Source organism: Rhineura floridana, chromosome 3 (assembly GCF_030035675.1).
Source record: "Rhineura floridana isolate rRhiFlo1 chromosome 3, rRhiFlo1.hap2, whole genome shotgun sequence".
Taxonomy (NCBI): Eukaryota; Metazoa; Chordata; class Lepidosauria; order Squamata; family Rhineuridae; genus Rhineura; species Rhineura floridana.
The window spans coordinates 21958215-21985511 of record NC_084482.1 but is presented as its reverse complement, the minus strand read 5'-3'; the positions used below and the strand labels follow the sequence as shown (position 1 = coordinate 21985511).

General features: G+C 43.3%; 1 protein-coding gene across 2 annotated transcripts in view; it reads left to right on the top strand.

Moving 5' to 3' along the window:
• Positions 1 to 27297, top strand: part of SLC4A8 (solute carrier family 4 member 8) — a 109732-nt gene that overhangs the window by 64178 nt on the left and 18257 nt on the right. For both annotated transcript variants that reach the window (XM_061614936.1, XM_061614937.1), the window contains exons 8-17: positions 98 to 255; positions 3849 to 3936; positions 4529 to 4675; positions 6975 to 7078; positions 8122 to 8296; positions 9432 to 9565; positions 15958 to 16203; positions 23092 to 23197; positions 24875 to 25036; positions 25926 to 26039. In XM_061614936.1, the coding sequence (XP_061470920.1) occupies positions 98 to 255; positions 3849 to 3936; positions 4529 to 4675; positions 6975 to 7078; positions 8122 to 8296; positions 9432 to 9565; positions 15958 to 16203; positions 23092 to 23197; positions 24875 to 25036; positions 25926 to 26039 (1434 nt within the window). The remainder of the gene's footprint in view (positions 1 to 97; positions 256 to 3848; positions 3937 to 4528; positions 4676 to 6974; positions 7079 to 8121; positions 8297 to 9431; positions 9566 to 15957; positions 16204 to 23091; positions 23198 to 24874; positions 25037 to 25925; positions 26040 to 27297) is intronic.

Genomic DNA, 27297 nt, shown 5'->3' with positions numbered 1-27297 from the left:
TGTGAAAAGAGTACATTGTCTTGGGAACAAAATGCTTACCAAATGTGTCCCCCCTTTAGCTCAGCTCTAAAAATTATACCCTATTCTTTGGAATTAGGCAGAGCTTCATTTTATGAAAAAGATTCCCATTGGAGCAGAAGCCTCAAATGTTCTAGTGGGAGAGGTGGATTTTCTTACTCGGCCCATTGTTGCCTTTGTGCGCTTATCACCAGCTGTTCTTCTCACAGGCATGACTGAAGTCCCAATCCCTACCAGGTAAGAATTGTTGTTGGCATTATTGTGGGTCAGTATTAATTTTTTTAAACATAAAGTTCTGTGATTATGCGAACTTATATGCATGTATGGAATTTGCCCAGCTGTGCAGTTTGTCATTTGTGATTTTGTCGTTTCTACTGCAGTATTTGGAATGTTGCGCTTAATTATTTTTTGTCTATGACTTTTAAAGAAAACAAAGTAAACTGAGATGGGGGTGTGTGTATGTGATATTACACTTACAGCTGTGTTTCAGAAAGGTTTCAAGTTCCCTGAATAAAGGGACTTTATTCAAGTAATCCAAATGATCTCTGCCTTTCTCTGCTTTTTCCCCCAGACTTCCCCCCCCCAGACTTTTCTTCAAATTAGAATAGCAGAAAACTTGTTTAATTTTTAAAAAAGGGTAGAAAGGAAGCATTTATACAAAGCAGAAGACATATTTACAGTAGAAACCAAGCATTTCTGCTTTCTACAATTCTGATATAAAGTATTCTGAATCCAGTCCTGTGAGCATAAACAGTTTTGATATGGGAGGCACCCCACAGGCCTGAACTTTAATAATAATAATAATAATAAACAACTTTATTTCTACCCCGCCCTTTTTCCAATAGGACTCAGAGCGGCTTACAACTAAAAAACAACACCATTAAAACATACAGAAATATACAATTAAAAATAGAATTAAACTATGAGAAAAATTAGAACCATAAAACATATGTTAAAAACAGCGGACAATTTAAAATAATAAAATCGTATACTATAGTCACCAATCCTATGACACTTAATCCTGGTCGTTCTCTACCCAAATGCCCGTTGAAATAAAACAGTCTTTACTTGTCGCCGGAAAGATGGCAAGGAGGGAGCTAATCGCACCTCACTCGGAAGGGAGTTCTATAGCCTAGGGGCGGCCACCGAAAAGGCCCTATCTCGTGTCCTTGTCATATGTACTTGTGAAGGTGTGGGGAGCACAAGAAGGGCCTCACCTGAAGATCTCAAATCCCAGACAGATTCATATAGGGAGATACGATCTGTCAAATAGCCTGGACCTGAGCCGTATAGGGCTTTGTAGGTCAAAACCAGCACTTTGAATTGTGACCGGAAACAAATTGGCAGCCAGTGGAGCTGTTGTAACAGGGGAGTTGTACGGTCCCTCTAACCAGCCCCGGTTAACACTCTGGCTGCAGCTCTTTGTACCAATTTAAGTTTCCAAACAGTCTTCAAAGGCAGACCCACGTAGAGAGCGTTACAGTAGTCTAAGCAGGATGTAACCAAGGCATGCATCACCCTAGTCAGATCAGGCAGCTCCAGGAATGGGCGCAGCTGGCGCACCAGTTTTAATTGGGCAAATGTGCTCCTGGATACAGCAGTAATCTGGGCCTCCAAATTCAAAGCTGAGTCCAGGAGTACACCCAAACTGCGAACCTGAGACTTCAGGGGGAGTGCGACCCCATCCAGCACCAGTTGAGTCCCTATTCCCTGATCTGCCCTCCGACTGACCAGGAGTACCTCTGTTTTATCAGGATTTAATCTCAACTTGTTTGCCCGCATCCAGTCCATCACTGATGCCAGACACTGGTTTAGGACCTGTATGGCTTCCTTGGCTTCAGGTGGAAAAGAGAAATAGAGTTGGGTGTCATCGGCATACTGATGGCACCGAACCCCCAAACCCCGGACAACCTCTCCCAGCGGTTTCATGTAGATGTTAAATAACATGGGGGACAAAACTGAACCCTGAGGGACCCCATAGGTCAGTGGCCAGGTGGCCGAACAGGAGTCCCCCATAACCACCTTCTGGGTTCGGTCCTCCAGGAAGGACTGGAGCCACTGTAACACAGTGCCCCCAAGTCCCATCTCAGCAAGGCGGCCCAGAAGGATACCATGATCGATGGTATCGAAAGCCGCTGAGAGGTCCAGTAGTACCAACAGAGACACTCTTCCCCTGTCCAGTTCTCTGCGTAAGTCATCCACCAAGGCGACCAAAGCCGTCTCTGTCCCATAGCCAGGCCTGAAACCAGATTGAAATGGATGCAGATAATCCATATCATCCAGGAATCTCTGGAGTTGGGTGACCACCACACGCTCTATTATCTTGCTTAAAAATGGAATATTGGAGACTGGCCGGTAGTTACCTAGTAAAGAGGGATCCAGGGAGGGCTTTTTCAGCAGTGGTCTTATAACTGCCTCCTTTAAGCATGATGGAATTCTGCCTTGTTGTAGAGAGGCATTAACTACTCCCCTGACCCAATCGACCAGTCCCCCTCTGGTACTTCTAATGAGCCAGGAAGGGCAAGGGTCCAGTACACAAGTGGTGGCACGCGCCGCTCCAAGGATCTTGTCCACATCCTCGGGCAGAACAGGTTGAAAAGAATCCATTTTAATTGGACAAACAGGCGCCAAAGTTACATCCGCAGAGACTGTATCAATTTTAGCGTCCAAGTCAGAGCGAATCTGAGCGACTTTGTCTGCAAAGTGCGGTGCAAATTCTTGACAGCGGTCTGCTGAGTGGTCAGAATTATCCTCACGGGGGCTGGAACTTAAAAGCCCCTTAACCACCCGAAACAGTTCTGCTGGACGGCTCCCAGCAGACGCAATGGAGGCCGAGAAGAAAGAAACTTCTTCCCTGTTTCCCTACCCTCTGCTATCCAGCTACTATAGAGCACTTCCCCTTTCTTTTTAACATATCCAACAGCCCCTGTAAAGACATATTGTTTTCTCCAGGCACTTTAACATGCTAGCAGAGGCACAGAACAGCTGAACATACACAGTTTTAAATACTATATGCATGCAGCTTGAAAGCTTAATTGGGCCAAGGCCTCCAGATACTAGTGCATGAGTGTGTAGCTATGCATGTACATACATGTATATCATCCATATTTTATGTATTTGCTGCAGGAGAGATTGTGATGTACATAAACCACAAGCACATGGGCGGTATACAGGGGCACATGCAGAGGTTTTTGATGCTTGTACATGGGACATTGATGATGGATTTTCACTTGTATATTGCTAACACTCTATGTTTACTTCAGGAAACACATTTGCTGCATAAAGCATGGAGATGGTCTTCCTCTGGGGAACTGTCCCAAATAAATAATACAGAATCCTCTGGGCTACTGAATGGGCAATCTAGAATGGTCCTTCCTTTCTGTCCAAATTGATGTGGCTTTCATGGTACTGTTGAAACCTTTATTGTCACAGGAAGGTGTATTGAAGAAAGGTGGATGTTACCTTCCACCACAACCCCCCAAAAGGAATGAGGGCCAAGGGCAGTATGCAAGTATGGACCAGCTCCAGTTGGCTAGGGCTGGATGTTACCATGAAGGAAAGTGAGTTGTCTACAACTTGCTTCCCAAATGAGATGGAGAAAGGTTTGGGCAATGTATATCTGGTGGCCCAATCCACCCCCCCCAGATGATTACACTGCATCAAAGCATAATGGATCTGGATGGTGGGGAAGCCTTGGAAGATATGCTTTCTCTGAACTCAACTTCTTTTCCTTTCCTTGTGAAATTTTACAGGTCCCTATTTGCTTAAAGGAAAGTTAGCTTCTCAGTGCCTCAAAAAAATATCTGGCCCATTTTTCTCTTTCCCCCTAGGTTCTTGTTTATCTTGCTGGGTCCAATAGGGAAAGGGCATCAGTATCACGAAATTGGAAGGTCAATGGCTACCCTCATGACTGACGAGGTACAGTGAAATACAAAATATAATTTTGTCTCTTTTGTTTCATTGCATTACCTTTCTCCCAGAAATTGAGCACTGTGAAGAATGTCACAAACACCAGGATGTGGGATGTACTAACAGTGCTAGAAATAAGAGACGTCTTGCTGATGCTGGTAGCCATTTTGTGGAATTACATTTTTAGAAGAATAAACAAAGCAAGTACATATTCAGGAAGGCCTTGTTCTTAGCTGCAGAATGTGCATGCTACTTTAACATTAGAAGAAACTGCGAAAAGTGTTTGGTACAGAGCATTAAAAGCGTCAATATTGGTGAGACCATCTGACCCATACTGTATGCAACCGCGCTCTTTTTTTAACCCTTCTGCTGCTTGGTAAAAAAGCTGCATATATCCCAACAGCCTGCATATTGCTTCCACTAACAAGATAATCCAGTATAAAATGTTTTGCTACCTATTTCATATCTTATTTTTCAGGACAAATAAGCCCATGCAAATAATTAATTTGACAAAATATCCTGCAAATTTCAAATTGCTTTTGATGTTATTTCAGGGTTAATGTAACCATTTGATGGCTTTGTCTCGATCACCTGTCTACAGATTTTCCACGATGTTGCTTACAAAGCCAAGGACCGTAGTGATCTTTTAGCTGGGATTGATGAATTCCTAGATCAGGTGACAGTGCTACCTCCTGGAGAATGGGATCCATCTATTAGGATTGAGCCACCAAAAAATCTCCCTTCCCAGGTAAATAATAGCTCTCTTCTCTAGCACACAATAGCTACAGTTTTGGAAGAAATGACCTTTTGCTGGACTGCTTTGTCACTAAATTTGGTAGACGGTATTCACCAGTGTAATCAAAAGCATAGTACATTTTGAAGCTTTTTACCTGCCTGACCACAGCTAATGCCCCAAAAGAGAGCCTGGCCAATCAAGCACCAGTCTTAGGATTGCACAGCCTATTCTGACTCAGATCTAATGGAGAAATAGTTGGGTATCATCAGCTTACTGGTGACACCTTGCTTCAAAATTCCTAATGACTGCTCCCAATGTATATATTGCTCCCAGTGGCTTCATACAGATAAAAAATAGCATTGGGGACAAAATAGTGCCCTGTGGCACCCATAGAGTAAACACCAGGGGGCCAAAGAGCACTGTCCCAATGCTACCCTCTGGACATGATCCTGTAGGTACAAGTGGAGTCACCAGTGCCACTAACCCCCATCTCGCAGAGTCATTCCAGAATGGTATTGTAAGCTGCTGAGAGATCAAGCAGGAGAAGCAGGGTTGCTCTCCCCCTGTCCTTTCTATAAAGGTTATCCATCAGGGCGACCAAAGCTGATTTGGTCTGAAATCTAGGCCTGGACCTGAATTGGCATTCATTCAGAAAATCAGCCTCATCCAGGAATGTCTGTAGTTATTCCACCATGTCCCTTTCAATTACCTTTCCCAGAAAGGAAGTATTTGCAATTGGGTGATGGTTGTTACAATCCATTGGGTCCAGGCCTGGCTTTTTCAGTTGTGGTCACACCACTGCCTCCTTTAAGGCAGCAAGGAAGCATTCACCACTTCTGACCTGGACCCATCTGATCAACCTGATCAACCTTGGCTCGAATTCACCAGCTATGATGGGCAGGGATTGCGAAGGCACTCAGCTGGATACATCTCTGCAAGCACCCTGTCCACACCAAAAGACATTATAAACTGTTAGGGTGACTTGTAGCACCTGCAAAGCAGTGTAAAGCTCACCTCAATACCCCGGGTGTAAGTGCGGGCGGAGGAGGACCAGATGAGCCCCTGTGCTTTCTGCCAAGCATCAAATAAGACACACACACACACAGCTCTTGATCAAAAGCGACCTCAGTCCTACACAGGCACATCAGCCAGGCAAGATTGAAGGCCCCCTTTATTGTAAGCAGAATCAATATATAGGTTTCAGGAGTAAAAGGGCAACAAATGAAATGTAACACAACATTATTGACAACGTCAGAGACAAGAAACAGATCCTTGCTACAATTCAAAAGCCAGGACGTTCCTCCCTCGAATCTCGGGAGCCCTTGAGTAATACATTGTGAGATAAGAGTAGGGATGAGGGAAATAACTGACACTTCTAGCCGTCATAAACATGGGAACATATATACAAGAAACACATATGGCCCTGAGAAGGTCGTACATTAATGAAACTACGAGGTTCTGTTACTAAACCTCCGAAGGAGTAGTCAGAAGGAATTTGTGAAGAAATACAAAGCCTTAATTATAAAAGAAGATACATGGGGGTAAATATACATCAAGTGCTGTGAGAATAAAACACTCAAGGACAGCTCCAGTTTATTATCTTCTGAGAACATTGTTGCAGACTAACAGGCACCTCTGAGGCCAGATTCTCATGGACAGAAATGATATTTAGAGTATTTGCTTTCTCCCTCCTATCTGTGTTCCAGCGTGCTTTGCAACTTTGGTTCAGTTTCTGCAAAAGAGGTTTAGGCTCAGGGTTTTCTACCTAACAAAACTGAAATTGATCCCACAAAGTTAGGGAAGACATAGCATTGGACACCTTAGCTGGATCTGTAACCATAACAGCAGCATCTAAACCCCTGCAGAGTCAAGTGACTTTATCCTCAAAATGATGGGCCAGATGGTCACAGCAGGCCTCCATTGCGGCCAGAGCCTCATCCCCACCAGCAGGTGAGACCAGATTCTGGACAACACGCACAACAATTACTTGAGGATGCAATAGAGGCTGTGAATAAATATAGCAAGTTTCCACAGACTGACTGACTCAATCCACTCTTCATCTGTTTTCTCTTTTCTCATTCCCATTCTCACTTCCTTAGCTACGTTCAGGCCCATCTGCTATTTCCCATGCCTGGATTTGACTCCAGTTGTTATTATTATTATTATTATTATTATTATTATTATTATTATTATATACCGCCCCATAGCTGAAGCTCTCTGAGCGGTTTACAGTTGACAAACTATTCCTTGATTCCTTGCTTAGAAGCAAGCAAAATTAATGAAATTGTTTATCATGTTTCTATTTTATTAGGATAAGAGAAAGATGCCTGGAACACCAGGAATCGCTAATGGAAATATTAACCAAGATGAGCCAGAAGATGATCACAGTGGGCCAGAACTCCAGCGAACGGGAAGGCGAGTTCTATAAGCCCTCAGATGGTTTCTGCTAAAGGCAACTGTCCCTCTTCCGTAACACTAGAACTTGCAGAAGCATAGTGGATATCAAACAAAATTGGAAGTAGCTTCAGGAGAGGCAGAATAAATTACACTTCTTCACACAACACCTAATTTATTTTATGGTATTCATGCCACACAAGGTGATGATGGCTGCATAAGTACAACTTCTGCTTTTCAACTATTGGACCAGATGATCTTTGCTAGCTCTAGCAAGAAGGCTACTTACTAGTATTAAGTGACATAGCAGGGAGGGAGCTGCCCACTCACCGGCCTGCCTGCGCCCGCTCACCCTCTGCCCTGCCTGCTCACCCTCCCCTGCCCGCTTGCCCTCCCCCCACCTGCTAACTGGCTTGCTCGCCCTCTCCCCCCGCTCATCCGCCATCCGGCCTCCCCCGCTTGCTCTCTTGCCTGCCTGCCATCCCGAGGGCCCCTTGTTAAGGTGGGGGAGTTGCGCTTCCTTTCTGCGGCAGGCTCCCTGCTGCAGATCGCAGGGAGGGGGCTGCTCGCCCACTTGCTGGACCATCCATGCCCACTTGCTCACCCATCCACTCTCTCCCTCACTCCCCCTCCCCCACCTGCTCTCTTTCCCCCCACCTGCTCACTCCCCCTCTCCCCCCTGCGGATCGCAGGGAGGAAGCTGCCTACCCTCTCACCGGCCCACCTGCAGCCGCCCACTTGCTCCCTCCCTCAGTCACTCAATCGCCCTCTGCTCCCTCAGGCTCCCTCACTCACCCTCCCCCAGCCTGCTCGCTCGCTTGACCTACAGCCTGACCTCCCGCTCCTCCTCTGCCTGGTAGGTCGGTAGGTCGGTAGGTGGGGCATGCCTGTGTGCGTGTGCCAGGGCCCAGGGCAGGCTGGTGCCCAAGGGCCCCAGCAGGCCTGGGGCCGGCCTGGGGGAACCATTTTTGCCTCCATCCTTCTTTTGTTAACTCCCCTATAGGAATCAAATGATGTGTCTGCCTACGTTTTGTGGTGGTGATCTCCCTGTCTTTTCTTTGCAGGCTCTTTGGTGGCTTGATCTTGGATGTGAAACGGAAAGCTCCTTGGTATTGGAGCGACTATAAAGATGCAATAAGTTTGCAGTGTTTAGCTTCCTTCCTCTTCCTATACTGCGCCTGCATGTCTCCTGTTATCACCTTTGGGGGGTTGCTTGGAGAAGCAACAGAGGGAGAAATAGTAAGAAAGTTTCCTCCTCATCTCTCCTTTCTTTCTCTCATGTGTTATGAATAATTCTCAGGTAGTTGTCAGTGGAAGCATAGCGAAAAGCAGCAGTCATGTAACTTAACTGCAGCTCTTCTACCTTTGTGCCGTTGAGGATTAATAGATCTAATATTTTTAGCACACAGTCACAGACTCCATCACTCAGTTTGTGTGGCAAGTGACATATTACTGAAGTTATGGAATTTTTCACCACCTGGGGAATGTGGCTTTCAGATGTTCATTTGTTATGGAAGACACTCTCTCCATAATCTCTTTTAGAACAGAGGATGAGGGAACGTACTTAAGTTTACTTACCTTGATTGATGACTTCTGAACACATTTCAACCACACTTTATATTCATAGAGAGTGCTTAATGATTGGACTTTAAAAAAAATGGCTCTACTGGGCTTATAGATAGAATGCAGTACTTCAGGACATTTGTGAGACTGAATATAGATACAACAACATTTTATTACGGTCACCCAACCATTAGAGAGTCCACAACTGGATAAATACATAATCACAAATTCAAAACAGCAAAGATGAGGATTTAAAAGCCAATCATTGAATATCTAAGATATATTACTACATTCAGAAATATTGTTACCTGTTCAGTAATAAATTTATTAGATCCCTCAGGGAAAATACTCAAGAGTCTGTAGAAACTCAACTGAAATTGAGTCTGAATAACGATTAAAGGGTGGCAGGTGTTTGGGATTAAACTGATCCAGAATAAAAAGGGTGTGTGAGAAATACCATGCCGCTGCAGAAGCTGAGACTGAGGACTGTTGTTGAATGTGAAAATTGGTGCCATATTAAAGCCACTTGAAATTGCTTCCTGCGTCATCTGTTTCCACACGGTGAGCCTTTTTTTAAGGAAAGGGTGATTTTTCTTCACACTTCTGCAATTCCCACCCACCCACCAAAAAAACTCCATTAAAATAAATATGTGGTGGTGTGGAGAAAATCTATCACTATACAGAGAATTTTAAAGTAGCCTAAACATGGGGGGAGGGCGCTATCTAGGGGCAGAATAGTGAGCTGCATGGACCAGTAGTCTGACTCAATATGGCAGCTCTTCTGTTCTTATGTCTGTGTTTACACCTGCAGAGTGCAATGGAGTCCTTGTTTGGAGCCTCAATGACTGGAGTGGTATATTCCCTCTTTGCTGGCCAGCCTCTCACCATCTTGGGAAGTACTGGGCCAGTATTGGTTTTCGAGAAAATTTTGTTCAAGTTCTGCAAGTAAGACTATGTGCTCTCTCAAGGGGTGAACCAATTTTACAGTTTGGCAAAATGAAGTAAGATAGAGAAAGGGGAAAACTCAGTGGCGTCACTAGGGTTGGTGTCACCCAGTGCGGTAACTCATGGTGTCACCCCCATGGACCTCCTCCCGTGCCAGACCATACAGAATCCTTAGTAATGTTTTTTGTACTAATGTTACTCGTAAATCGTAATTCCTGTATATCACTGAATGTAATGGCAGCAATAGTAGTGACATAAACAACTAGCAAAATTAAAATTACACCTTTAAATTACAATGTCATACGCACAGCCCAAATTCTTGCTCTTATCACTAATGGGAGTTAATTATCTTGCATATGCCCATAGTAAATTTTCAGATACTTTCAGACCCTCAGCAATTTTCAAGTGGTCTATGTAGAAGAAAAGTTTGGAAACCCCTGGTATAAGACATCTGCTTATGTCCCTATGCTGCTCTCACCCCTCATTTAGGTGCCTGGGATGCATGCATGTGGACATACCTCCTTACAGTTATGGAAAGTGATTCTTAATAATAAGTCTCCAGACATAAAGTTACATAGGTATTTATCAGTTGTTTAGTAGAAAATTCAGAAGTGCAGAGTCCCTTCATGATAGTTGCAGCCACATACACCCTTTTTTACTCCTGGATTAAGATCGAGATCTTTGTAAATGCATTCTCTCACAACAACAAACATCTCTAGGAGCCAATCAACATGTAAGTGGAGAGCGTTAGCAATTGAGAAGAGTCTTCTCAGTGGCTGACTCACCTCCTTTCACTCTGATTGGCTCCAATCAGCAGGAAAGGCAAGGAAGCCTATTAGAAGACTCTTCTCAGTGACTAACACACTCCCTTTTCATGCTGACTGTAGGATGCTTGGAGACATAGGGACCCTGCTCCCAAAAAAGCAGAGGGACTAAGATCCCCTGGGCGACTACTGTCCTGGTGCTTATTACATGACCGTAATATATTTTGTGACGTGCAAGTTCGATATTATTTATTGTGTTTAGGATTACACTGATGGCATTCCCAAATATGTACTTTCACACAGACTTTGGTTTTCCATAATACAATGTTTGTCCAAGCCTCCACACTTGCGGGGGCACTACTTGCACACCCCTTCCATAAGCACATCAAAGTTGGATACACACCTGAACCAAGACCCAGACAAAAGGGCACTCAAAAGAAAAAGGTAATTACAGTGGCTGAGTAGATCTTGTACAGTGGTTATACTGACTGGGCAGCCACTGTCCTTCATATTTACAAAATACTTTTTCCTATACAAAGATTAAATTTTTGTGTATGAAAAAGTAATATATGAAGTGGTCTCAATAGTGAGAAAAGTAAACAAGTGAATGGTGATCCAAATGTTTTTCATTCTCACATTATGAAGCTAGCTGCCAGATGATGTATCACCTTCCCTACGCATGCAGCATAGACTGAAAAAACAGCACCCAAGCCACCATTCAATACGTGCACGTGTTCTTTCCGACATGAATCTACAGGTCTCAAAAAGTAATGTGTGACAAAGTCCTCAAACACCTTATAACATGCCTCAAACATGGTCTCTTGTTCTACCAGCATGCCTTCACACCATCACTTTGCCAAAACATAAGGATAGGTAAATTGCTTTTAGGGAGGTTCACAATTATGATTTCCTATTTATTTAATCTAAAAATATTTAAAATACATAAAAACAGCCAGGGAAGATATTGGAGAAATATAAAATAAATACAAATAAAAAAGGGGGGGAGGTGAAGAGACCTTAAATGTGCTACTCACCATCTCTCAGCCTATCCTCCCCTCAGGATGAAAACAACGGAGAACCATGACCACCCCCAGGAAGAAGGGCACACTTAAAATGTAGAGGAAAAAATCATCTACAACCATAGTGTGAAATCAAATACTTATTGGGACACAGTATGAAGAAATATTTATATAAACATGACTCTCAAATATGTTTATGAATTACATGATCTGTAAATATATTTATAGTGCAATCTGATGTTTGTTTACTCAGAAGCAAGTCCCAATGTATTCAATGGGGCTTACTCAAACTGGGAAGTGTGCAGAGAACTACAGCCTCAAGTGATAAGGAACTTGTTCTTTCAACTTGTTCTTTTAAGTTGAGACCTTATCCCAGTCTGAGTCTGTGTTGGAATTGCTTTTTAATATGTTTTTAAGCCTTTTCTTTTTTTAAAAAAAGATGTTTTTTTAAAGTCTGTTTTTATGATGTTTTAAAGTGCTTTTAGTGCTTTTGTTTGCCGCCCTGGGCTCCTACTGGGAGGAAGGGCGAGATATAAATCAAATAATAAATAAATAAACTTCATTCACCCAACCCAAAATTCAGAATCATGCCTCTTTAGGCTGTTTTCCAACTGTTTATTCTTGCTTTATGGTTATTGGATTTTAAATGGCTTTATTTCTTGTTGTGAGCTGCCTTGGTTTCCAACCCTACCTCACAGGGTTGTTGGAAAGACTACACACACACACTGCAGATGTATAAATACATACAGCCCATATAATAGTTTATTGTCAAACCAGTTGGTCATTGCAGAAAAATCAGTATTAGTTTTTAAAAAATCAGTATTAGTTTCCTACAGAATAAAAACTGTAATACCTAAGTAAGCCCTGCCTACTTGCTTTAAAAGAGGGGGGGCAGAAAGAGAACACAAACCCAATTCTTTTTTACATTCACTCCAAAGTCCCATTGATTTTCAGCACATTCATAACCATGTCTACTTAAAAGTAAATCGTATTGAATTCAATGGGATTTACTCTGGAGATATGGGATTAGCAATGCTTTTACCCCCACAAAAGCAAGTATTGGGAAGGTTTTCAAAACACTGCCCAGGATCTGACTCCTACACACAAGAGGGGAAAAAACTGAAATGTATATACTTACCTAATTTATGAGATTTTCAGATGAACGGGGGGAAACCACCATTTTCTGGCCTTGCAATGAGGTTTACTAGACACTGCCACAGGTCAAACAAACACTTCACTGATTGGCTGCAATCCTGAACGGGTGGGGTTAAAGCTACGAAGTGCTATACAGTAGTTTTAAAAAAGATTTAACGGGAGGGCTGACGTTTTTATGTATATCTTGAGAACCGGACCACCTAGAAACTTAATTTTTTTTTAAATTAAAGCTGAGAATCACCCCCCTCTGATGGTGTCACCTGGTGCGGTCCGCACCTCCCACACACACCCCTCATGACGCCACTGGGAAAACTAACAAAATTTCTCACTACTGTCCTCCCCCAGCCTTCCCTGCTGTGGGTGCAATCTGATTGGGATATCACAGGCTGTTGCTGATCTTGATGGATAGACAGCCAATGGAGCAAGCAATGGGGAAAATGGGAAAAGGCAACCTGGCATGATTTTGGTACTTGTGATGTGCTATATTGTATCCAGCTGAAGAGAGACAATATCCCTTCCTCTTCCCACTCCCAGAAATGGTTGTGACAAATATCATAAACCAAGATGCTGATCTTCAGAAATGTAATTAATTACTAATTCAATCAAGCAGTTATGGTAATTTATATCCCACCCTTCATCATACAATGATTCCAGAGTGGGTTACAGAAAATTTATCTCTTAAAAAAATAAAATTAGATAAAACAATTTTGAATATATCTACAACAGCATATCTTTTTTTTTTAAAAAGCAACAGTACAGTTATACAGCCATATCAATAATATCAGGTGCACACAAACACAATGCCTGGCTGCATAGATGGATATTCAGCTGGCGTTAAAAAATAGGCTCATGTTGGTGGGGAGGATTTCCACAGCAAGGTGCCATTACTGAAAAGGCCCTTTCCTGGATCACCACACAGTAAACTTGATGCAACAGTAGGATTACCCAGAGGTCCTCTCCTACAGATCTTAACATATGCTATGGGAGGAGACACTCCTTTAGGTATCTCTGTCCCAAGACATTTAGGGTTTTATATGTTAATGTGAAGACCCTGCTTTGAGCCTGGTAAAATATCGGCAGCCAGTACAATACCTTCAACACTGGTATTATATGACTACACCTTACTATCCCACTCACGGTTCTTGTGGCCAGATTTTCCACCAGTTGAGCTCTCTGGCCTATCTTCAAGGGCAACTCCATGTACAGCACGTTACAGTAATATAACTGGGAGGTTACCAGAGCATGGATTACTATGGTTAGGGTATCATGGGCCCAGGAAGTCACAGCTGACACACCAGCTGGAGCTTCTGCCATTACTTCTGTCCTGCTTCCAGACTCACACCCTGGCTCTAAAGGGCAGCAACAATCCCATACCCAAAACAGTAAACTGAGGTAATGTACTCCTCTGAGATATTGGTAGGCCTGTCACCAGCTTCCTATTAAAAGGAAGCCAAACCTGAGTATGTTAGGAAATATTACCCGGCGACCACAGAAGAAGGTTTGACATTTCTTGGGGTTTCTCACATCCATTCTTTGTATCAATTTTATGCCATTCATACTTGCCCTGTGATTCCCCAAGCCTGGTTTGTGTGCTAGATGGGATCACTGTGAGCTAAACTGAGGTGTTGTGTAGCTTGTGGAAAATGAATTTGCTGGGGGGGGGATAAAAGAAGCACCAGATCTGAAAACTTTCTTTGTAAATATACCTAATTTTGTGTCTGGAGACTTTATGGTTCCCTTAGCCATTCTAGGGTAGAACTTTCAGAATATTACACCTGCTGTGGCAGGAAATCATGTTTCAATAGCTATCATAATTGCATTAATACAGGTGAGGGGACCTTAGGCCTGAGGGCAAATGCAGCCCTCCAGACCTCTTTATCTGCCCCTTGGGAGTCTCCCCAGATCACACTCATCCTCAGGCCACACTTTCCCTTCTCAGGCAATACACCTTACTGGCCCTACTGCAGCCCCTCCTCAAGCTTTTGCTTGGGTAGAATGTGTCCTTCAACTGTGATAATACTTATTGCTTGCCTAGTTAGAGAATGGAAAGATGTGTGTGTGTGAATATAGAAACCTTTGGCTTTTGTCTGACTGGAGTATAGCCTACTATACAAAGGATGAGAGTCTTAGCTGTTGCTTTGCCCTCAGGTCCCACCTACCGCTAGCATGTGGCCCCAAAAAGGTTGCCCATGAGAATGTGGTCCTCATGTGGAAAGAAGTTCCTCACCCCTGAATTCATGCATCATTTTTAGCCACCTGTGTTGCATTCATAATTTGCAGCATTATTTTTCTGGTAGTTGGCAGCAACCTGACTCACCCCACCCCCAGACATGGAGATACATGTTTGATGAACACGTATTAGGATCCCTGCAATCATTCCATGGAGTCCTCCCCTACAGGTCCTCAGTTGGGTGTGCTGCCATTGTGCTGTTGCACAGTAATGTCCCTGGCTATTGTCTTTAATGGGAAGACCTTAAGAGTCACACCTTACTTAGACCCCGAGGCCACAAACAGCAGGAAGGATGGCATGGAATGCCTGTGGAAATTATCTGGGTTGGATCATTTTATTAATAAACACCCATAGCTCAGGGTGTACAGGGATATTTCATTAAAACTAGAGGGAACTGGCTTCTAAGCTGACATCTTTAAGTATATTTACCACTACGTCATAGGTCTTCCATTGTGTTGAAAGTCTAGAATTCTAATAAGCCCATAGTGTTTCCCATAATGCAGTACTTCCAACTGCATTTCCAATGAAGCCTTTCCTTTTTTTAATTCTTTTTAAATTGATTTGATTACGAAACATCAAATTAATGGATATTTGAAGAATATGTTTTGGGGCTGGAAAGAACATAAGCACAACATTGTGTTCTCTCTGTGTGTATTTATATCTATACACATTCATACAAATCTTCATCCTGCCTTACAGAATAAAGTCCTCCAAAGTGGCAATGCATGTTGAAAGAAAAATGAAAGGAAAAAAGGCTGAACTCCAAGTAGAAACCATGGATATAATAAAATAATGCGTAGTGTATCATTATATAAAAACACTCTGTTAGGAAATGTGGAAGAGATGAGCCAAGGTTCTAAACCAAATGTAAATAAAACATATGCTGTAATTAAGTTATACTCTAGATCAGAGAAGGGGAACTTTTTTGGGTCCATGGGCCAGATCCTTATTGGGCTAAATGTGAAAGGTGGGCAGGACTACCCACCTGTCAATCACATGTTGCCACATGATGGACAAGTGGATTGTCCCTTCCACCTGTCAAAATCGCTTGTGGGATTCCCAAGCACCTGCTGCCACTGAAGAAAGTGCCAGAAAGAAGCCTGCATTTAAAAATATCTCGCCTTCCACAACAGTGAAGGGGGGAATGACAAAGAGAAATAATCTTTTTTCTTTATGTTCAATAATTCCTCTTTTTCCCTCTTTATGACTTTTTTTTTTTTGCAGAGACTATGGCCTTTCTTATCTTTCCCTACGAACCTGCATTGGCCTGTGGACTACTGTCATGTGCATCCTTCTTGTAGCGACTGATGCCAGTTCTCTTGTCTGCTACATAACTCGTTTTACAGAAGAAGCTTTTGCCTCTTTGATCTGCATCATTTTCATCTATGAGTCTCTAGAGAAACTGATTCAGTTGGGGACAACCTACTCAGTTCATATGCACAGCGATCTTGATCAACTGAGTTTGTATTAGTGAGTTACTGTTGCTTTTCTTTTTAAATTGTTATCCTTCTATTGATTTTTCCTGAGTTTATTTGAATTCACTGATTACCCTGAGAATGTTGGCTGCACAGAAATGGGAAACAAGGCAATTGCCCCTCATTCCAGGAATGGTTAAGGAAGAGCTATTGTATGATAGGCTTGTTGAAATGAACATGCTATAGAAAAATGCACCTAGTTATAACCAGCCCGTTCATATATCAGAAGCAGTTCAACATTTCTTTTGATATTGGGAGTGAAATAATTGTGGAGAAAGTAATCTTGGAGCTGATTAAATGGGAGAGATAACCGGGTTTGTTCAAAGGATTCTTTTGCTATACCAGCCTTTCCCAACTAGTGGGCCACCAGGTGTTCCAGGACCACAACTCCCATCAGCCTCAGCCAGCATTGCCAATGGTCAGGAAAGATGGGAATTGTGGTCCAACAACATCTGGTGGCACACTAGTTGGGAAAGGCTGTGCTATACAGTATCTTTCTCTCTGTATAAACACACACATTTATTTACATAGTTACTGATTTTTGACTTTTCAATTAACAAATGTTAATTTTTAAAAGGGTTTTGTGCACTTGTTAACAATAGTCTTATTCTTACCCATGCTGTGACATAAGCTGCATTCCTCGACTTATTGCTCAGGGGGCTGTCATGAGTCCCATTCACTGTCTGGTTGTTGCATCTGCTGGCACTTCTGTTCCAGGCAGACTATGCAGGGAGAGCCAGGAAACCAGGCAGGGAAGCAGAACCATGGACAGCTCTGAGTGGAACTGGGCAGAATTCTGGTGTCATATTGTGAAGCACCCAAGGGGTGTGTGTGTATGATTTTGCTCCATCAAAGATCTGGAATGGGGATGGGAAAGAACTAAATTCGACTTAGTTTGCATTTAAAGCTGAATTGTCAAATTTGCACTTTTTGAAACAATATAAGAACCAAAACAGATCCATCCTTTGAAATTCACACTTATCTGAATTTTGCAGTGTAGTTCTCTAACCAAATGAAAATGGAGATGGACTGCCTTCAAGTCGATCCCGACTTATGGCGACCTTATGAATAGGGTTTTCATGGTAAGCGGTATTCAGAGGGGGTTTATCATTGCCTCCCGCTGAGGTTGAGATGCAGTGACTGGCCAAGGTCAGCCAGTGAGCTTCATGGCTGTGTGGGGATTCGAACCCTGGTCTCCCAGGTCGAAGTCCAACACCTTAACCACTATGCCACACTGGCTCCTCTAACCAAACAGCGTTTACAAAAAATGCATTATATTCGGAGAAACAGATTGCAAAAATGTGTACATTTGTCAAAGCTGCATACAAACATGTGTTTATTAGAAGAAATTTGCATTAAAATGCTGCAGAATTTTAATTAGGAGTAAGTAAGGATTTTAAAAAAAGAAATTTGTAAATTGCTATAGAAATGTGAAGAACTGAATTCAAGATTGGAAAAATGAGGAACTGAGACAACTGAAATTAACAGATCTTTCCATCCCTAGTCTGGAGCTAAGTGAAGGTTCAAACTCCATACTACTTAGGGAACTATCCGTGTGAAAAAGGGTCATGCATAATCTGTCTGTTCTTGGAAGAGAAGTCTTTAGAGTCCAAGGTGGAAAGCAGGGCTACCAGTTCAGGCGATGTAGTTGGAGGCAATTCTGTCACTCTCATGGAGGACTCTTGCAGAACAATGTCTTCTTTCTGGGCCTCTTTCCTAATCAATGGTCTCAGACCATTCTATGGATCATAGAGAACCTAACCACATTGGGTCATTACACCACTCCAATACCCATCAATATGTTTTCTTTTGATCCTGTCAGTGCTAAATGTCTAGAAAAAGAGACACAGGAGCTCAAGCCTGCATGGAAACACTAATCTGAAAGCCTCCCCTTGCAACTCCCAACACCCCACAGCCCCCTGAAGTGTGGGGACTTTTTGTAGTTAAGCAGACATAAGGTAAATTCACTCTACAACTATTCAGAGTATGAAGTCAACCACAGCATCTTTTTTTTACTAAACCTTTGTAACCTCTGAAATGCAGTGCTAGGCTCCATGATGGAATCATAGGAATGTAAGAACTTGCCTTATATCGAGTCAGACCATTGGTTCTTCTAGCTCAGTACTGTCTACACTGACTGGCAGTGGCTCTCCAGGGTCTCAGACAGGACATTCCCAGTGCTACCTTCTGTATGCCCAGCATGTAGTCTGTCACTGGGCTATGATTCTTCCCTTCATGCTGATTCATACTAGGAAGGGGAGGCATATCAGAATGGCAGAGGTTGGAAGGAGCAAGTACTTCCCTTGTATCCTTTTAAAGTAAGGGGACAACAACCATGGTACTGAAAATGGATGTGCACTAATACATTTTGGCAATCTAAAGAGCTAGGCATGTTGTGCTGACACCTATTTGCTAGGGATAATCACCTGATAAACATGCATTACAACATTGAAACTGCCAAGCTTGCCTAATATTGTGAAACAGAAATATTTTCACAGAAAGATAAAGCACTAGAAAATTCTGCCTGGAAAATTTTCCTCCCTACATCACTGGCAGGCATGTAGTGTGTGATTTATTCATTTATTGTTATTTATTTATTAAATTTATATCCTGCCCTTCCTCCTAGTAGGAGCCCAGGGTGGCAAATAAACTCTAAAACATCATAAAAACAGACTTTAAAATATACTGAAACAAAACATTTTTAAAAAACATATTAAAACAAAACATCTTTAAAAACATCTTTTTCAACAAAGCTTTAAAAACATCTTAAAAAGCAATAGCAACGCAGATGCAGACTGGGATAAGATCTCTACTAAAAGGCTTGTTGAAAGAGGAAGGTCTTCAGTAGGTGCCGAAAAGATAACAGAGATGGCGCCAATCTAATATTTAATGGAAGTGAATTTCAAAGGGTAGGTGCCACTACACTAAAGGTCTGTTTCCTGTGTTGTGCAGAATGGATCTCCTGATAAGATGGTATCTGCAGGAGGGCCTCACCTGCAGAGCGCAGTGATTGACTGGATATATAAGGGGTTAGATCATCTTGCAGGTATCCTGGTCCCAAGCTGTACAGGGTTTTGTACACCAAAACTAGAACCTTGAACTTAGCATGGTAGCTAATGAGCAGCCAGTACAATTCTTTCAGTAGCAGGGTGACATGTTGGCGATACCCTGCCCAGTGAGCAGTTGCACCACTACATTTTGCACCAGCTGCAGCTTCCAGATCAACCTGAAGGGCAGCCCTACATAGAGCGCATTGCAGTAATCCAGCCTAGAGGTTACCAGTGCATGGACAACAGTGGTCAGGCTATCCTGGTCCAGAAACAGCAGCAGCTGTCTTAACAGCCAAAGCTGGAAAAAGGCACTCCTCGCCACTGAGGTCACCTGTGCCTCTAGCGACAAAGATGAATCCAGGAGCACCCCCAGACTATGGACCTGCTCTTTCAGAGGGAATACGACCCCATCCAAAGCAGGCAACTGACCAGTTATCTGAACTCTGGAACCACCAGCCCACAGCATCTCATCTTGCTACAATTCAGGCTCTGTTTATTGGCCCTCATCCAGCCAATATGTCATTGCATTCAGGGTTTCTCCCCTTCCTCCTCAGATTCTTGGCAGCTGGCAGTAACTATCCTATGCTTTCTAGGAGGAACCCTAGAGTAAAAATGGCAATCATTGTCCTCACTCTAATTGGCTTCATTAGCGCTGCAGCATATAGCATTATCATTAAGCCAATCAAACTGAGGTCAGTGATTCCTGCCCTTGCTCTGGGAATCCTCGGAAGAAAGAAAAAAATGACGGCTGTCTGCTGCTGAGATGCTGGGGAATGCTACTGCCATCAGTGCTATGTGAAACAAGTGGCAATGAAAAATGGGGGTGCAGTTTCAGGAAAACTCTGGCTCCTCCAATATGCTAGAAAAGTTAAAAAGGCAAAACAAAAGAACTTTTGGTTTACCCTGAAATGAAAAGGAGGCACAGACAAATTGGGGTTAAGGGGGAAGGGCTGCTTATTAATTTTCCCTTACAAAAAGTAGGGGGACAATGGTTGCAAATGTAAAAAAGTCTGAAGTGTAAAGCAGCCCCTCCCTCTCATTGTTCCATTGCTCAAGATTATGCAGCTGCTTTTCCTTTTAAAAACAAAAATCTCTGGAGACTGTTGCATGTGTCTGCCATGTAATGCCTAGATTGTCACTGCAGAGCAAGAAACCCAAGCGTTTTGAGGGAAGGCGAAACAGCTACAGTACAGCACTGGCTGTGCTGTTCAGCAGGGTGGAGCAACCTGTTTCAATTGTCACCCTGGGGTTGGGGAATTGGTGAAAGCACCCTGAATGGTGCAGCAAGAGTTTTTTTTTTTAAAAAAAACATTAGCCCTGTCTTGGGACAAGGTATAGGGCAGCCTTTCCCAACCAGCGTGCCTCCAGATGTTGTTGGACCACAACTCCCATCAGCCTCAGCCAGTATTGGCAGTGGTCAGGAAAGATGGGAATTGTGGTCCAACAACATCTGGAGGCACACTGGTTGGGAAAGGCTGGTCTAGGGTGTGGAAGGAACCATTTGGGCTCCACGTCAGGCAGCAAAATAGCTTGGACCAGCACTGGGCTTCTGTACCTTGCTTGTCATGGCCCAGTGGTGGCTGGCGTGGTGATGAGCTGCAGAATCACCCTCCTGACACCAGCATGGACTGCAAGGCAGGGCTGCTCAGGCATACTTATGGTAACACTGGATTATTATTATTATTATTATTATTATTATTATTATTATTATTATTATTATTATTATTATTATTATTATTATTATTATTATTATTATTCAGAATTTATTACCCATCCTTCACCCAAAGGTCCCAGGGTGGGTTACAACAATTTAAAAACATATAATTAAAAACAGTTAAAAAAACCCAAGCAACATCAAAGAAAAAAGGGTGGGTCCTAAAAATATACATCTCTGATGTCGAAGGCCAGGGTAAAGAGGTGCATCTTCAGCATTCACTGAAAGTTGTACCTTGGTGGGGCCAGACACACCTCAGTGGGGAGGGAGTTTCACAGCTTAGGGGCTGCCACAGAGACTTCTGAGCTTCTGAGGGTGGGGGAACTACCAAAAGGGCCCCCTCTGCTGATCTCAACAGCTGAGAGGGTCTGTAGGGAAGGAGACAGTCTTTCAGATATTTGAAACCTAAGTTATCTAGGGCTTTAAACACTAATGTGAACACCTTGAACAGGGCTTGGAAATGAACTGGCAACAAATGCAGCTGTTTTTAAACAGGTTATATGAGTTCTAAAGGGAACCCCAGCCAGTAATCTGGCTGCTGCAGTTTGGACCAGTTGAAGTTTCCAAGTGATCTTGAAGGGCAGCCCCACATAGAGCGCATGGCAATAATCCAGTCTGGAAGTTACCAGAGCATGTGCCCAAGTAATCTCTGTCTAAAGGGGGCCAAAGCTGGCGAACCAGACGGAACTGGAAAAAGGCACTCCTAGTCACTGAGGCCACCTGAACCTGAAGTAGGTGGACCTGCTCCTTCAAGGAAAGAGCAACCCCATCCAGAACAGGCTGCTTCCCATCTCCTGGACACGAGAACTTTGGACACATAACATCTCTGTCTTTTCAGGATTCACCCTCAATTTATTGGCCCACATCCAGTCCATCACTACCTCCAAGCATTGGTTTAACAACTCAGCTACCTCTCCTGATTCAGATGGAACAGAGAGGTATTGCTGGGTGTCATCTGCATATCAATGGCACCTCACTCCAAATCTCCTGATGACAGCTCCCAGTGGCTTCATATAGATAGCATGAGGGACAAGATGGAACCCTGCAGAATACCACAGGATAATTCCTATGGTGCTGAATAGTAGCCTCCCATAACTACTGTTTGGATGCAGCTCTGGAGGCATGAGAGGAACCACTGAAGCACAGTGTCCCCAACCGCCACCTCCTTGAGACGTTCCAGAAGGATACCATGGTCAACAGTATCATCAGCTGCTGAGAGATCAAGGAGAATGAGCAGGGTCACATTCCCCCTATCTCTCTCCCAAAAAATGTCATCAACCAGGGTGACCAAGACAGTTTCAGTGTCGTGGCCAGGCCTGAAGCCAGACTGGGACGGATTCAAATAATTGGCTTCAGCTGTGCACTCACACAGCCCCAGCTTTGTCACCCCCCTGCCAAAGCCCTGTCCAGGTAAGCTGCCATGATTCCAGTGCTGGGAGGACAGTTCCACAGCACTGCCTCACCACACTGACTGCCACTGATGTCTCCAAAATGAAGTCACCAGGAGGCTAGCAGCATCACAAGTTTAGGTGCTCAAGGGATATTGATTAATTACATTTCATTTCAACTTTCTTCCCAAGAGTTCAGGGGTAACTGCAATTGCTGTGTGATTCATGTAATATGTGAACTCATGCACATGTTTTATAAGGCTGCACACTTAAGTTAGAGTTAAGTTATTGTTTTTAAGAACGTTAAGTAGCTTTGAAGCAGGTTTTGCTTCCCATGGTGTGTCAAAGCATGTTTCTTTGTTTCATGGTGGTCTTTGACCAAACAGGTCTTGTTTGAAGCGGAATCCTCCAAAACTGTTTGACCGGGGGGAGTGGGAGTGGAGTGGAACATGTGTTCACACCACATGTAGCAGTATGAATACTTTCAAATCACCTTCAGCTGTCTCTGGAATATTTTTGTTCTTGACGTGCTCACTTTGATTTAAATATATTGACGTGTTAAGTCCCAGCAAATGTTTTTAGGACTGAGATGCTTACTACAAATAGAACATTATGGTTTGTATTTTCTCATTCCATCCCAAATTGATATATTATTTGCTTTGAAAAGTAAACAAGACCATGTTTCGGGACCTTCCTGATGTGCTTTGTTAACCCTTTCCTGTGTCTGTCAGCTGCAGATGTTCAGCCCCAGCGAATATCAGCGATGAGACCCTGAACTACTGGAATGACAACAACATAATTCCTTCTGCAGTCGCGTGGGCCAATCTCACAGTCTCTGTAAGTCTTAGGGTTTTCCATCCCCCTTACTGGAGATGAGTTGACGTCTGTGGCACAACATTACCAACGGATTAGATCAGCATTCCTCAAACAGCTGATCTTAACACAATATTATTTTTTTTAAAAAAGTGCCCTTAAAGTTCTTCTTGTGTCTATAAATATTATCATCGTATTTGTATCCTGCCTTTCCTCCAAGGGGCTTTTCTAAAGAGCTATGGCTCTGTGGGAATTTGAACTTGGGCCACTCTTGTCACACCCTTACTACTATGCCACAGGCCATCAGTGGGCTGCAGCAGAACTGTTGTTGTAGTAAAAATGTATGTGTAAAAAGAAAGATTGGAACATGTCATTTTTAAGGTTAAAAGCATGCTCCTTCATTGCTGGAAAAGAACTCTGGGAGTTGCAGAACCCCAACAACAGAACAAACAAGTTTGCCCTCAAAGGAAAAGGGGGCAGATAGCTTGCAGCTGTGAAAGATTTTTCATTATCTCATTACTTGTCATTATTAAAGACTATATTTGTTTTGATATTCATTCATGAAATCCTTCTTGGTTTAGAACTCGTGTCAAAAGTGCATTTTTTTTTATTACCAATGGTGGCAATGATAGTGGAGTGTCTCTCAATAACTGCCTTCTGATGGCTACCATTTTATAGACCAGCAGTGCAGTATACATACTGCAACTGCCACAAAAAATGCCAGGCTCATTGGCCCCTTTTGTGGTAGCTGCTATTTTATTTATGTGCAATGTCCTGGAATGATTCAACACATGGGGCGTTGTGGGTGAATAAAATAGCAGCTGTCAGGAGGCAGTCACTGAGGAGACCTCAGCTGCCAACAGAGCAGGTACTCTTCTCAAGCAAGCAAGCAAGGAACACATGGTGTTTGTTTATTAAAGGTGGTTTTTCTGCAAACAGCAGTAAATTTGGGAACAATAGAAGCTTGGGAAAACTGATTTTTGATGGGATGCCAGTGAGAGCCCCCAATCTGGATCAAGAGTTCTTTCTGGATTGGGTGCCTATATGGCTTCTTTTCCTTCAAAATAAAGTGGACATGTTAAGTCTACTTTGCTTTTTTGTTTTTTTTTAAGTGTGAAGAACATAGTTCATCCTTGGGTCCTCAGTTAGCAAGATTGTGAGCCAGACTGGGTCTTATAAATCCTGTGACTTGAAGAGACATTTCTGTACAGTTCAGTGGATGGCTATTCGATCAAGACTTCTGACCTCTGGGCCCTGTGGATCTTGGTTCTAGTTCTCCAGGGTCCAGAAACTGATTATGAGGCCTGTTGCTGAAAATCTCTAGTTAGACACAGCTGCTGTAGTGGTGGACACTAGGCTGCATACACACCATACTTTTAAAGCAGATTCAAAGCACATTCTTCCCTCCCCAAAGTATTCTGGGAACTGTAGTTTACGCTACAATTTTCAGCATTCTTAACAAACTACAGTTTCCCAGATACTTGGTGGGGGCCTGGAAATGTGTTTTAAGCTGGAGTCTAGCAAGATCAAGGGGGCACAGCCTCCCCAACTCTGCAAGTTTACTGCTAAAAGTCAAAAGCCCCAATTTATTCAAAGGCTTGCTGCACTTAATCCACGTAGTTTGTTCATGTTGTCACTCTTATCACTTTGCCTGCTTCCACTGCTGTCCTTTCAGTGCTTTGATTATACTTCTTTGTTCAGCAATGTCGGAAGATGCATGGAGAATTCACAGGACCTTCATGTGGAATTGATGGCCCTTTTACCCCTGATGTTCTTTTCTGGTGCTGCATCTTATTTTTTACCACCGTTATCCTGACGAGTCTGCTGAAGATATTTAAAACCAGTAGCTATTTTCCAACAAAAGTAAGTAGATAGCAATGGCTAACACAGCAAGTTTAAACCCTAACGAGAGCACACTGTCTGTTTGGCATAAGAATGACTGGGCTGAATGTTTTTCAGTGTTCTGCACAATCACCACATTTGGAAGCCCCACACCTTTCCTCACCCATAAGTCAGATGGACAGATTTCTTGGGGTTTGGATTTCTGCTTGCGTTTGCTTTCCATATGTAGCACATTTACAGATTAAGGCATATACTCATCTCATATTTACTAGGGAGAGGGCCAATAGATGGCCCTGTGTTGGGGCCAGCATCTGGAGCAAGAGCATCTTCAGCTTCTAGAAGAGGTAGAACTTTTCTCTAGGATCCAGAGTTGTAGGAGAGATAGTGGCAGGCCATATGGTGGGGTGTCGCTGCTCACCTGCCCTCTGGCCGGTTCTGTTGCTGATGCTCATAGGGGGTTAGAGGGGACGAGTGAGGTGACAGTGAGGTGCAAACACACTGGCAGAGCAAATCTGGTGAACTCGCTAGTGCACATCTTCACAACAACCCTGTGAGGTAGGTTAAATGGAGAGACAGTGACTGGCCCATAGTCCCCTGGTGAGCTTCACAGCTGAGTGGGGATTTGAAAGCTGATCTCCCATGTCTTAGTCCAATACTCTTAATAATTACACCCCACCAGCTCTCATGCTGCATAGTGGTCTGGATTGTTTGCATGAATTTGCAAATAGGATGATGTGCAAACAATCCTGCATTGTGGTAGGGAGGCTGAACTGGTGTCTTTCTGGCCTGCTGCCCTTTTCAGTCCCTGACCTGTGCATCTGCATATTAGTTAACCAGTATGGATCCTGCTGAATGCTCTGATAACCAACAATTATCCTCTTGCTGAACCCTCTCCTGTTTCCTGCAATAGGTTCGTTCTACAGTAGGCGACTTTGCTATTTTCATTACCATCGTTATCATGGTGTTAGTTGACTACTTAATTGGAATCCCATCGCCAAAGCTAAAAGTCCCCAGTGTCTTCAAGGTAGGCACCTCTTATTTCTTTAATGATGCATCTGATGCAGCCTCTTTAAGTGCAGCTAGCTTTTGCTCATGGAAAACCAGGTATGTGTAAGACCGTGTTGAGGAACCTGTGCCTCTCCAAATGTTGCTAGACCTCTTGATGGGAGTTGGAGTCAAGCAGCATCTGGAGGGCCACAGGTTCCCCATCCCTGGCTTCAGTGGTTGTGGCAAAGAAGGAAAGTGTTATAGTGCTATCCCAGGTTCTTTCTATGTGCTGGATGGGGAGTCATGTTTCCTGGCTACGTGTGCATGGGTGAGGGATAACTCTGGTTTAGGTATCCTGTTTCCTATTCTGTAGGGCAGCCTTTCCCAACCAGTGTGCCTCCAGATGTTGTTGGACCACAATTCCCATCTTTCCTGACCATTGGCAATGCTGGCTGAGGCTGATGGGAGTTGTGGTCCAACAACATCTGGAGGCACACTGGTTGGGAAAGGCTGCTGTAGAGGATGGGGCACAGAAGTGCAGCTATGCAATTTTTGACTTTTGAATTAATGATCTTACACCCCACCCTTCCAAGACAGTAATGTGTATTATTTTACTTGCTTCAAAATGTGGTAAGCCTGTCCTGTTGTGTTTGTGGCCCTCTTGCTCCTCCTGCTGCTTGGGGACCTGGACTTCTGCACTAAAGTCCTGCCCTGATCACACTACTGATTGGGTGTAGGATGAAGTGATGAGAAAGGCAGAATACAGCAGGCAGCAGGGACCCATGCCTTGAAGTAAGCAGGTGGGTGTTTGAAAGCAGGGTGGAAAGCAGGAAGATGGAGGCACTCAAGAATTGTGGAATTAGAAAAAGCCTTAATTGAACTAGCAGTTGGTGGCTTCTTCTGGGGTTTTATGGCAAAGCCAAGCCTAAAAGGCCCTATTACCGCCACCTACTGACAACTAAAAGCACACACTATCTAATCACAACAGACAAATTACAGACTTGCAAAAACACCAAATGGCAGATAAAACTAGAGTCCGCAAACCACAGTCCCTAAGAAGGACTCCCAAGCTCCTCTATAAACCAATAAGCCAATAAACAAATATGAAGCTCCCTTTCATCTCTATTTTGTAAGCAGTCCCAAAGAATAACATACCCCACAAAGACCCTAGCCTACCCACCCAACATTAAAAAGATTACCACATGCTACGCAGTGTCCTGTTAACACAAGCAAACAAACTTCTCGCGTGTGACCACAGTGGTTGAAGATTTGAAAATCCCTCACATCAGGTCAAA